General features: G+C 41.8%; 1 protein-coding gene across 2 annotated transcripts in view; it reads left to right on the forward strand.

Annotated features, from left to right (window-relative positions):
- GRIK5 (glutamate ionotropic receptor kainate type subunit 5) overlaps positions 1–12,451 on the forward strand; it is a 565,130-nt gene that overhangs the window by 419,095 nt on the left and 133,584 nt on the right. For both annotated transcript variants that reach the window (XM_082273102.1, XM_082273101.1), the window contains exons 6-7: positions 2,310–2,488; positions 2,720–2,773. In XM_082273102.1, the coding sequence (XP_082129228.1) occupies positions 2,310–2,488; positions 2,720–2,773 (233 nt within the window). The remainder of the gene's footprint in view (positions 1–2,309; positions 2,489–2,719; positions 2,774–12,451) is intronic.

Consider the following 12,451-nt stretch of genomic DNA (forward strand, 5'->3'; position numbering starts at 1 on the left):
AACCCGCACTCAGTAGGTGAGCGGCAGGGACTTTATAACTCTTATTTCTCTTCACCAGGAATCCTTTAGGCATGTCTGTGGCAGAAGCGATGCAGCCTTTTTATGGGGCATTAGAGCGGCCCAGGGGGCAATTGCCCCCCTGCCCCCTCGTCCAATCCTCCCCTGGTTACTTCACATTATTTCTTCACACCTGCCTAAAACTTTTGCACAGTATTGGACATGTACATAGCAAAATATTGAATTTAGATATTTCTTTTATAAGTTTGAACACTTCACATATTTGAAATAAAGCTTATTAGAAATACAAATGTAAACAAACCCTCCGAAATAATGAAAGAAATTTTTCTGAAATAACAGAATTTGAATGCCGATTTGATATTTTTTAATTCGTCCGAATTGAATTCAATTTGACTGAATTGAATTCATAAACTAATAAACTAAACAAAACTAAACATATTCCGAAAACAAATAAATGAATTTAACTAAATGAAATTAGTTAAATAACGAATCTAACCGAAACAATTTTTTTTTGTTCTGCACATGTTTACTTCTTAACAGAAACACCTTCCAACTCCCTAAAATAAATTTTAGGTTTCTCCTGCAGAAACTTTAGGTTTCTCCTGCAGGTCACTACTGCTGCTAAGCCAACTTTGGCAAAAGCTCTAAGCATTGGCAAAAGAAATAGAGTTACACAGGCTACGAGCCATGAAAAGATAGAGGCAACTTTGTAAAATAGAATCCCAGAGTACCCTAAGATGTAGCAGCTTTGGGTTGCAGATTTCCTCCTGCCAGATTTTGATGAGTCTCTCTTAGAGCCTTGACCCATTGATAAGACTCTTGATATATTGGTTAACCACCCTTCTGAGGATTGTATTGCAAGCCCCCGGGAACCCCTGCCCTTCATTGTTCACCCCCCCCCCCTTCTATATTCTTTTTCTTACTTTGTACATGTTACAGTTCTTCTTTTCCAATACAACAAGCTGTATGTTTCAGGTTTATTATTTGAAACTCTTCAACTGCAATAATGTTTTATAATGATTGTATCTTCTGTTACTAATGTCTGCTGAGGGAATCTTTATTCATTATTGAACCAAAAAGCAGCAGACCCGCCTTTTTAAACCTTTTACCCAAAAGAAACCCTAAAAAAAAATTTGAGGTCTTAAGTTACTCTTCCAATTCATTGGTGGTTAGTGGGAAAAATGTCCTTTACATTGGTGGTTAGTGGTAAGAATGACCTCCAAATGGTGGTAGTCAGAAAGCTATCTTTACAAACAGCAGAAAGGCCATTTGTGTCATGCAGCTGACTCGGCCAATTGACCATTGACTTATGAAGGCATCATCAAATGGAAAGTCAACAAGCCACAGCTCCAGCAACCTCTGGAGGAACCCTAGTTGAGAATGGCTGCATAAGACATAGACTAAAACTGCCCTAGAGTGTGGTGGGAACTAAGACAAATAGAAACAAGACATTTTGCATTGTCACAGTTGGGGCTGTGTTGGAAATATCTGCCAACGCAGTCTCAACACATCTGGTGTGAACGACCCTTAGGGCCCTTTCACACATGGAGCTCATCAGGCGGACTCAGTTTTTCTCAGCGGGGGATCAATCCGCCGATTCCCCCTCTGAGCAGGAGGATGACAGCTGTCAGGTCCCCATGCATCTCTATGGGGGAATCCGATGGGAACGGACCGTATGTCCGTTCTCATCCAATCCCATCCGATTCGCTGGACGGATGGAAAATAGGGTTTCCATCTGTCCAGATTTGGATTGGATCGGATTTCAGTGGACATGTCTCCGCTGACATCCGATGCCCCATAGAGATGCATGCGGTGACAGTTCAGATCCGCCAAAAAAACTAACAGGCGGATCTGAGCGGTCCACCTATGTGAAAGAGGCCTTAATGTTCTTTTAAATTATTTTCCTAATTTTTTTAAACCTTTCAATAAAATAATACCTGGTGATCCTGCTATGAAGGTCATTGTTCAGGCATTTCCTGTTGTAGGGTGACAACACTCTGTCCCTGTCTTCCAAATGTGCTTCTGGTTGTCATCCTGTCAAATGGGCTTCCAGTGGAGGCTACAAGTGACTGTTTCAACACACATTGGCCCACTGTTGTTGCCATCAGAAAGTTCACCTTGACAGATACCATTTAACCATCACTGCAGAACATGTAGACATGTAGTGGCTCACTTATGTTGACGGGTTTTGAAACAAAGATAGTTTAGCGGAGTTCCCTTTGCACAATACCTTCTTTCTTATACCATATTATCAGTGCTATCTATAGGCTTGTTGTCTTTTCTTTCTTCAGGTTTACTTCGGCTAGAGGAACTGGTCCGCCAATTCCTAATATCAAAAGACACCCTGTCTGTCCGAATGTTGGATGACACCAATGATCCAACGCCGTTATTAAAGGAAATCCGCGATGATAAAGTGTCCACCATCATTATTGATGCCAATGCAACAGTGTCCCACCTCATTCTTAAAAAGGTCAGTAGTAGCAGAATTCATAGTATCCCCCCTCAGATTTTTAGGGGCTGATCTATTAAAAGGTTACTTCTAGCAACCAATCAGGGGTTAGCCTTCACTGTCCAAAATACTAGAGAAATTACAGCTGTTTTATGATTAGTTGTTAAAGCCAACTTCCCATTTCCATTGTTTTATCTCCATTTTCTCAGATTTTTCCACTCACCTATTTTTTTTGTGTTCCTTCTCCCGCAGGCCTCTGAGCTTGGTATGACGTCTGCCCACTACAAATATATTCTGACAACCATGGTAAGACTACCATTAAAGGGGAGAATATAAGGGGTTTAAACACATTGAAATGATGAAATTGTTCTATAAATTACAATTAAATAATTTGATAGGAAACCGACAATGCAAGGACAGTCATGAAAAAGATCTGAAGAAAACAAGGTTTTATGAGGACAGCATAAAAAGAATAAAGACAAGAATAAAATTAAATTTTATAAAGAGAAAATTTCCACTAAATGTCTCTGCTGTAGAAGAACTAGATAAATGGCAGTTTGAAAAAGAAACCTCAGACGTGTTGAAGTGAAGTGAAAGAAATTTGTAAGCTCCTGTCTATGAAATGCAGAAGTTGCAATACAGTCAAAGTCTTCTTCATCTGTAGACTCCATATAGGATATCATTTCAATTTGCCATATTAAACAGGGGTTTCAGAAGGCTTGTACTCAGGACTGCAGCCTCTTGTCAGTAGTTCTGTGCTATGCAACCCCTTCAATAAATTTACAGCCCGTAGATGACAATGGGGAAGAAAACCGGAGTAGATTTCATCTAAAGAAATACGGGTTGTTTGTAATTAAAGTGGATATCCAGCCAAACATTTTAATATTAGTTTTGGATAAAATGGGGATAAGAGCTTCTATTGGGTGTTCACTTTATTAATTGTTACAGGTACTTATATAGCCCATATATATATATATATATATATATATATATATATATATATATATATATACAGTATATATAGCGCAATTTATGTAGAGCTTTATATATATATATATATATATATATATATATATATATATATATATATATATGTATATATATATATATATATATATACAGTGCCTTGCGAAAGTATTCGGCCCCCTTGAACTTTTCTACCTTTTGCCACATTTCAGGCTTCAAACATAAAGATATAAAACTGTAATTTTTTGTGAAGAATCAACAACAAGTGGGACACAATCATGAAGTGGAACAAAATTTATTGGATATTTCAAACTTTGTTAACAAATAAAAAACTGAAAAATTGGGCGTGCAAAATTATTCAGCCCCTTCACTTTCAGTGCAGCAAACTCAGTGAGGATCTCTGAATGATCCAATGTTGACCTAAATGACTAATGATGATAAATAGAATCCACCTGTGTGTAATCAAGTCTCTGTATAAATGCACCTGCACTGTGATAGTCTCAGAGGTCCGTTTAAAGCGCAGAGAGCATCATGAAGAATAAGGAACACACCAGGCAGGTCCGAGATACTGTTGTTGAGAAGTTTAAAGCCGGATTTGGATACAAAAAGATTTCCCAAGCTCTAAACATCCCAAGGAGCACTGTGCAAGCAATAATATTGAAATGGAAGGAGTATCAGACCACTGCAAATCTACGAAGACCTGGCCGTGCCTCTAAACTTTCAGCTCATACAAGGAGAAGACTGATCAGAGATGCAGCCAATAGGGCCATGATCACTCTGGATGAACTGCAGAGATCTACAGCTGAGGTGGGAGACTCTGTCCATAGGACAACAATCAGTCGTATACTGCACAAATCTGGCCTTTATGGAAGAGTGGCAAGAAGAAAGCCATTTCTTAAAGATATCCATAAAAAGTGTTGTTTAAAGTTTGCCACAAGCCACCTGGGAGACACACCAAACATGTGGAAGAAGGTGCTCTGGTCAGATGAAACCAAAATCGAACTTTTTGGCAACAATGCAAAACGTTATGTTTGGCGTAAAAGCAACACAGCTCATCACCCTGAACACACCATCCCCACTGTCAAACATGGTGGTGGCAGCATCATGAGTTGGGCCTGATTTTCTTCAGCAGGGACAGGGAAGATGGTTAAAATTGATGGGAAGATGGATGGAGCCAAATACAGGACCATTCTGGAAGAAAACCTGATGGAGTCTGCAAAAGACCTGAGACTGGGACAGAGATTTGTCTTCCAAAAAGACAATGATCCAAAACATAAAGCAAAATCTACAATGGAATGGTTCACAAATAAACATATCCAGGTGTTAGAATGGCCAAGTCAAAGTCCAGACCTGCATCCAATCGAGAATCTGTGGAAAGAACTGAAAACTGCTGTTCACAAACACTCTCCATCCAACCTCACTGAGCTCGAGCTGTTTTGCAAGGAGGAATGGGCAAAACAAAAATTTCAGTCTCTCGATGTGAAAAACTGATAGAGACATACCCCAAGCGACTTACAGCTGTAATCGCAGCAAAAGGTGGCGCTACAAAGTATTAACTTAAGGGGGCTGAATAATTTTGCACGCCCGATTTTTCAGTTTTTTATTTGTTAAAGTTTGAAATATCCAATACATTTTGTTCCACTTCATGATTGTGCCCCACTTGTTGTTGATTCTTCAAAAAAAATTGCAGTTTTATATCTTTGTTTGAAGCCTGAAATGTGGCAAAAGGTCGCAAAGTTCAAGGGGGCTGAATACTTTCGCAATGCACTGTGTATATATATATATATATATATATATATATATATATATATATATATATATATAGCACATTTACATTAGCCCCTGCCCTCAAGGAACTTACAAACTAAGGTCCCTAAACTCACATTCATACATACACATACTAGGGCAAATTAGCATGTCTCATGAATGTGGGAGGATACCTGAGTACCCGGAGGAAACCCACGCAAGCATGGTTGGGATTTGACCCAACGACCCTAGTGCTGCTAGGCGGAAGTGCTAGCCACTTAACCACTGTGCTGCCCGCTGCAATTTTACTCCTGTTTGTGTCCAAATCTGTGTGAAATCTTTCCCCCACTACACTGAAACACCAGCTAAGCACACAGTTAACCCTTTGATCGTCCCTGAGGTTAACCCCTTCCAAGCCAGTGTCATTAGTATAGTGCAGTGTTTCTCAACTCCTGTCCTCAGGGCACACTAACAGGCCAGGTTTGCAAGAAAACTGAAATACATCACAGGTGAGATCATTTTCTGCTCAGTGATTGCAGTATTCTAGTCTGCATCTCCCAGAGGTAATACTTAAAATTAAAATCTGGCCTGTTAGTGTGCCTTGAGTATCCGAGTTGAGAAAGACTGGTATAGTGACAGTGATTATTTTTAGCATTGATCACTGTATGGTGTCACTGGTTCCCAAAAACAGTGTCAAAAGTGTCAGTTAGGTGTCTGGTTTGTCCGCCGCAATATCGCTGTCCCGCTATAAGTCGCTGATAGCCGCCATTACTAGTAAAAAATATAAATAAATAAATAAATAAAAATTCTATAAATATATTCCATAGTTTGTGGATGCTAGAACTTTTGCACAAAACTAATCAAAAACTAATCAGAATACAAATTGACCTAAATTAATAAAAGGGATTAGATTTTTTTTAATTTTTGTTATTGGATATGTTTTAGCGCAGAAATATTGTTTTGTTTTTTTTCAAAATTGTTTGCCTTTTTTTTTTTTTTTTTTACAGCGCAAAAAAAAAAAAAATGCAGAGGTAATCAAATAGCACCAAAATGAAGCTCTATTTGTGGGGGAAAAAAGGACATAAATATTTTTGGGTACAGTTTCATAAGACCATGCAATTGCGAACGCAGTGCCGTATCTCGAAAAAATGCCGTGGTCATGAAGGATGGGAAATCATCCAGAGCCAGTGCCATCTTAGTAGCAATAAAGGGCCCCAGGCAATGCAGTGCACTGGGGCCCTGCCTGCACAATCACCCATGAGAATAAAAATGCTAATTATCGATAAGGCTTTATTTATTGGTACAGCAGTGCCAGGCTAAGCTTCCAAGTTCAGGCTAAGCTTCCAAGTTCGGTGACTGGGTCCGGTGAACACACACCGACTGTCCTGTGTGTGCTTGTTCCCATGAAGGTGGACAGGCATTCCTGCATTTGTGGGCTCCCCCTCCACGGCCTAAGTGGTCTGACAGCAGCGCAGGGCCGACAGGCGCTTGCCACCTGCTAAGTTTGACGGCGGGATGCACAAGGGAATGGGGACTAATGCTTGGCTGGTGCTGGGCAGGTGGGGCCCCCCGGGTAAGTGGGGCCCCCAGGCAACTTCCCAGCACGCCCGTTTGGTAAGATGGCCCTGTCCAGAGCTGAAGTGGTTAAATAGTAAAACTTGCATTGCATAGCGATGTTGCAGAATTTCTAGCCTGCAGGTTTGGGAGAAACAGCCAATTTTGTATAGCAGGGCTCATTTGAGTAGAAAGTCATTGCAAGAATAAAAAAACAAAAGCCCTAGGGAGGCAGGCTGTGTAACTCTTTAGTGTGTTTCCTTGATACTTTTCTGGGCTTGACTGGTGTTCACCTTTCATATTATACTTTTTTCATCAGTGTTAAGTTTTATCAACCTGCAGATCCTGTGATAAGAATTCCTTCCAGCCGGCCACTCTGAGCAAGAAGCATATCAGTATGTAGAAATCCCCTGGCTGGCTCGCCACTTAATAGAAACGTTTGATGTCTTATGCTGATATCTTTGGAGCGAAGACAAAAAGATAAATGCGTGCTACTAAGTTTTTTTTTTTTGACGCATAAAAGATGAAGAAACATTTTTTGGGCACAAAAAAGGTTACAAAATGAAAAGGTTCACACAAAGTTTTACAAAGAGCACCCATATGATGAAGCTAAACTCTAAACGCTCTAATACAAAATTAAAATATTTGTAAGTAAATTATCCTACCTGCCAAAGTATCTGTAGTTCTGCTCAGCCAGTCTTGTGATCTAGCGCCTAATAAGGTCATCATTTGGAATTTTTAGCCACTCCATGTTCTAGTGATGTTATTCTTAGCCAAATGCATTTTAATGCTTTTTCTTCTTTTGATTTGTATAACATTAATAAAATTACTTATATGTTTTACGACAATTACTCAAGGATTGGTTATCGCCTTAAAAGTCCCACACCCTAGGGGATTCTTTTTCAGTTTTAAATCCATTTTGTGTTCACCAAATGCCTTTGCAAACCCAAAAACAGCAATGACATCATAGTTACATGGTAGTTGAGGTTGAATAAAGACAATAGTCCATCCAGTTCATCCTGTGTAGATGTATGTGTTTCAGTGTCGATAATCATTTCCCATATCCCGGTATGTCGTGTTCTTTAACCACTTACTACCCGCCCGCCATCAAATGACGGCGGAGCGGTGTACCTATTATCCTGGGACACCGTCATATGACGGCACACCAGAACAGCCTCTCTCTCGCGCCCCCGGGGGCGAGCGGAGCGGCGATCCTTACCGTGCCTTGTTGCTAAGACACGGCGCGATTCCGATCTCGGTAAAGAGTCAATGACATGACTCTTTACCCATGTGATCGGCTGTGTCCAATCACAACCGGTCACATGTAAATGAGGAAGTGCCGTTATTCGGCTCTCCTCGGTTCACACTGTCAGTGTGTGAGGCGAGGAGAGCTGATCAGCGGCTCCTCCTCATAGGAGACACAGGGAAATGTAATTACACAAGTGTGAAATAAAGTGCCATAACTGCCCACCATCAGTGCCCACCATCAGTGCCCGCAATCAATGCCCATAGTGCTGCCAGTCAGTGCCCATCAGTGTCTGCTCATCTAGGCACTGATGGGCACTGACTGGCAGCACTATGGGCACTGAGTTTGTGCACTGATGTGGCTGCCCATCAGTGTCGCCCATCAGTGATCATCAGTGCCACCCGTCAGGGTCCATCAGTGCCACCCGTCAGTGTCCATCAGTGCCACCTGTCAGTGCCCATCAGTGCCACCCATCAGTGCCCATCAGTGCCACCTCTCAGTGCCACCTGTCAGTGCTCATCAGTGCCACCTATCAGTGCTCATCAGTGCAGCATATTATTACCACCTCATCAGTGCCCATAAGTGCCACCTCATCAGTGCCCATAAGTGCCATCTCATCAGTGCCCATCAGTGCAGCCTATCAGTGCCCATCAGTAAAGGAGAAAATCTTTTTTTTTTCCAAAACTTTCTGTCTTTTTCCTTTTTTTTGTAAGAAATAAAAAACGCAGAGGTGATAAAATACTACCAAAAGAAAGCTATATTTGTGTGAAAAAAATGATAAAAATTTCATATGGGTACAATTGTAGTGGCCGCGCAATTGTCATTCAAAGTGTGAGAGCAGGAAGGGGGTGCACTGTAGGCAAGTGGTTAAGATGCACAAGAGTCTTTTAAAAATATCAATACTCTGAAAAATGAAAAATGTCTTTATCCTGATGTGAAGTTATTGCCCTGCTTATTTTTGTATCATCCGCAAAAACTGAGATTGAGCTACTGTATGTATCCCATCCACTATATCATTTATGCATAAATTAAACAGATTTGCTCCCAAGACAGAGCCTTGGGGTACCCCACTTACCACTACAGACCAGCCTGAGTACACGTTATTTATCACCACCCTTTGGACACGCCCCTGTAACCAGTTTTATATCCAAAAACAAACCTTATGGTCCATATCATCACTGTACTTTACATGGCCTGTACAGAGGGCAGAGCTGTGGGAGGGACCCATCAGCTCCTTCCACTACAAGCTTCCTACAGAAAACTGCAGAAAGTGGGCGGAAACAAGACCAGTCCATTGATGAAGAAGCGGGGCTAAGGAGCGAGTCTGTGTCAGTGGACCCAACAGCGGGACTCGTGAGCAGGCACCCCTATGGGAAGCGGCTTCCTATAGGTGCATTGAATCCTGCCCAAATTGCATGCGGTTTCCCCACTGCTCCTGTGTAAACCCAGGCTGAAATCACTTTGATAAGCTTTTACACAGCAGTGGTGGGGGCAGGGCTGGGACAGAGGGGTGGCTGCCTTGGCACTGTGGTATCATGTGAGGTGCGGGGAGAGCACGGGGAGAACGAGGAGGGGATTTTTGTTGGGAGGGGAAATTTAGGGGTGCGGCAAAAGGTAAGAATTGTTTTAGGCAAGAAAATTTGGGGAGGGAGTGGTGATTTAGGGGGGATTTGTGTTGAGAGGGGAAATGGGGGAAGAAGACTTGTGCAAGGAGGGGGGATTTGGGGGTTTATTAAAGAAATGGTAGTATGGTGGGGGGGGATTTTTATATTTTTGGACAGGGATTTGTGCTAGTAGGGATGATTGAGGGGCGGCATTTGTGTCAGTAGGGGAAATTTGGGGGAGGGGCATTTGTACTAGGATGGGGGAATTGGGGGAGTGAAATTTATGCTAGGAGGGGGGATTTGGAGTGGGGTGGGTATTTGTTCTCAGAGGGGGGATTTGGGAGGTTTATGCTAGAAAAGGTAATATGGTGGGGGGGAGGGGGAAGAAATTTTGGGAAGGAGTGGTGATTTAGGGGGGATTTGTGTTAAGAGGGGAAATGGGGGAAGAGGACTTGTGCTATGGGGGGGGGGGGGGTTATGCTAGAAAAAGTAATATGGTGGGGGGGGATTTTTTTTTTTTTTTTTGACAGGGATTTTTGCTAGTAGGGATGATTGGGGGGCATTTGTGCTAGGAGGAGAAATTTGGGGGGAGGAGGTTATTTTTACTAGGATGGGGGATTTAAACCTATGCTGGGAGGGAGGATTTGGAGTGGGGGGGGGGGTGTTGTGCTCAGAGGAGAAATTTGAGGGGTAGAGAATTTGTGCTAGGAAGGGGGATTTTTTTTTGGGGGGGGGATTGTGCTGGGAGCATATGCGGAATGAGAGAATTTGAGTTAAGCATGCAGATTAGTACTCAGTTTTTTTGGGGGGAGAGGGGGGGGGGTGGGTTGTTGTTGACACATAATATCTATACATCTTGGGGGGACTACAATTTGGAATGTTCGCCCTGGTCTCGAGATGACCATGTCCCAGCACTGGGTGGAGGAGACTGCATTAGATTCAGACAGCAATCGCACCGCATCCCTGTTCAAAATGAATGCATTTCGTTGCACGTGTACAGGTACTCGTGAAAATACTCGGTAACGGCACTGATACCGGTATCAGTATCAGTGCAACCCTAGACAATATTTTCTTCTTCCGGATTTTAGCTTTAAGCAGTACAATTTGGTCAGTGACCTGATCCCAGTCTGCTGATTGGAAGAATTTGTGCATGACAACACTGGTGAGGTCATTACTGGGCTCTCTCCTGTCGGCAAGTTTCTAGCGTTAGATTGACAGTAGTGCGCAATGCAGTAGGGTCTGAATGGCTCACATAATCATTGTGTCCCACATTGCAATCTCAGTCCCGCTGTTACATTTTCATTTTATTTATTTTTTAACAAAAACACAACTGGATGAAAAAGTGATATTTTGTTACCTGCCTGGAGTTTACATCAGCTTTATAATGCATGTTTGTCTCAACACCCCCTGTGTACCTGGCGAGCCATGTAGAGCGCCAAGTTGGAGAAGAGGAACTCAGTAATGTCTCTCTGCTGCTTCTTTCAAATTTCACTTTAATACTTGAAGCTCTCCATAGGAATATATTGTTCCAAAATTGCTATGTATTACTTCAAGACAATTCTTTGCACATCGTTACAAAGAAGTTTTCCAATTATAATATAAAGAGGTTTTCCAAATATAACTACACACAGCTATGTAGGCTTCGTATGGAACCGACTATAAAAATAGCAAAAACGTCTTTATCAGAAAGGAGATGCCTTAAAGGGAACATATACTCCATTTTAAACGATATCATGCTTAAAGGGGTTCTAAAGTCTTAAGGGTTTTCACCTCAATGCATTCTATACATTAATGTGAAAAACCTTCTTTGCTGCAGCTCCCCCCCAAACCCCCCCTTTTTTTTTTTTTAACCTGAGGCCGATCCAATCCAGCAATGTGCAAGGGCCCATTGGCTTCCACTGCTGTCTCTCTCCTCATTGGACAGATTGGCTGTTGCTGTCAATCAAATCCTGTTACACAGGGACGGGGCCGAGTCATGCTGTCTGTGTCAATGGACACAGCAGCAGGACTCGGGAACGAACCCACATGGGTGCCCCCTGGGAAAGCGGGTTTCCATGGGGGCACCCAATGAAGAGTAGGGGCTTGGAGCGCTGGCGGGGGACCCCAGAATAAGAGGATCGAGGAAAAACTATTGTACAGAGCTGTTAAGTATAAGCATGTTTGTTTCTTTTAGATAAAAAAAACAGGAAGGTTTTTGACCTTCCTGGTCCATATTGGAAGAAGAGGAATTGTCTTTGGCCGCACATAAAATACACTAACAATAAGAACAGCTGATGAGCAGAAAAAGTCGGCCAGATGACAAGTTAATGATCACTGATGTAGATATTGTGGCGATCTGAGTAGAAAAACATTTTTGGAATTTTTTTTTTTTCATTATAAAAGTAAAAGGGGGCAGCATAAAACGAGTGCGATATTTAACACTGTTTTTGATAAACAAACGCATCATTAGCTGGTTAGATGGATTTAGTAGCAATTCCCAATGAATTTACTAGGTTACATAGTTAGTCATGTTGGAAAAAAAAAGTCCATCTGGCTCAACCAATTAAAAAACAAAAAAAAAAAGTAAATAAAACCCAACCATACAATCCCATATACATAATTTTTTACCCCCGCAGTTCATCCAGAGGAAGGCGAAAAAACCCCCAGCAAAGCATGATCCAATTTTCTACAGCAGGAAAAAAAATTCCTTCCTGACCCCCTGAGAGGTAATTGGATATTCCCTGGATCAACTTTACCTATAAATTTTAGTACCCATTTATATTATGTACACCCAGGAAATAATCCAGGCCTTTTTTAAAGCAATCTAGTGAGCTGGCCAGAACCACCTCTGGAGGGAGTCTATTCCACATTTTCACAACTCTTAAGGTG

This window comes from Pelophylax lessonae, assembly GCF_965119305.1.
Source record: "Pelophylax lessonae genome assembly, chromosome: 12".
Classification (NCBI taxonomy): Eukaryota; Metazoa; Chordata; class Amphibia; order Anura; family Ranidae; genus Pelophylax; species Pelophylax lessonae.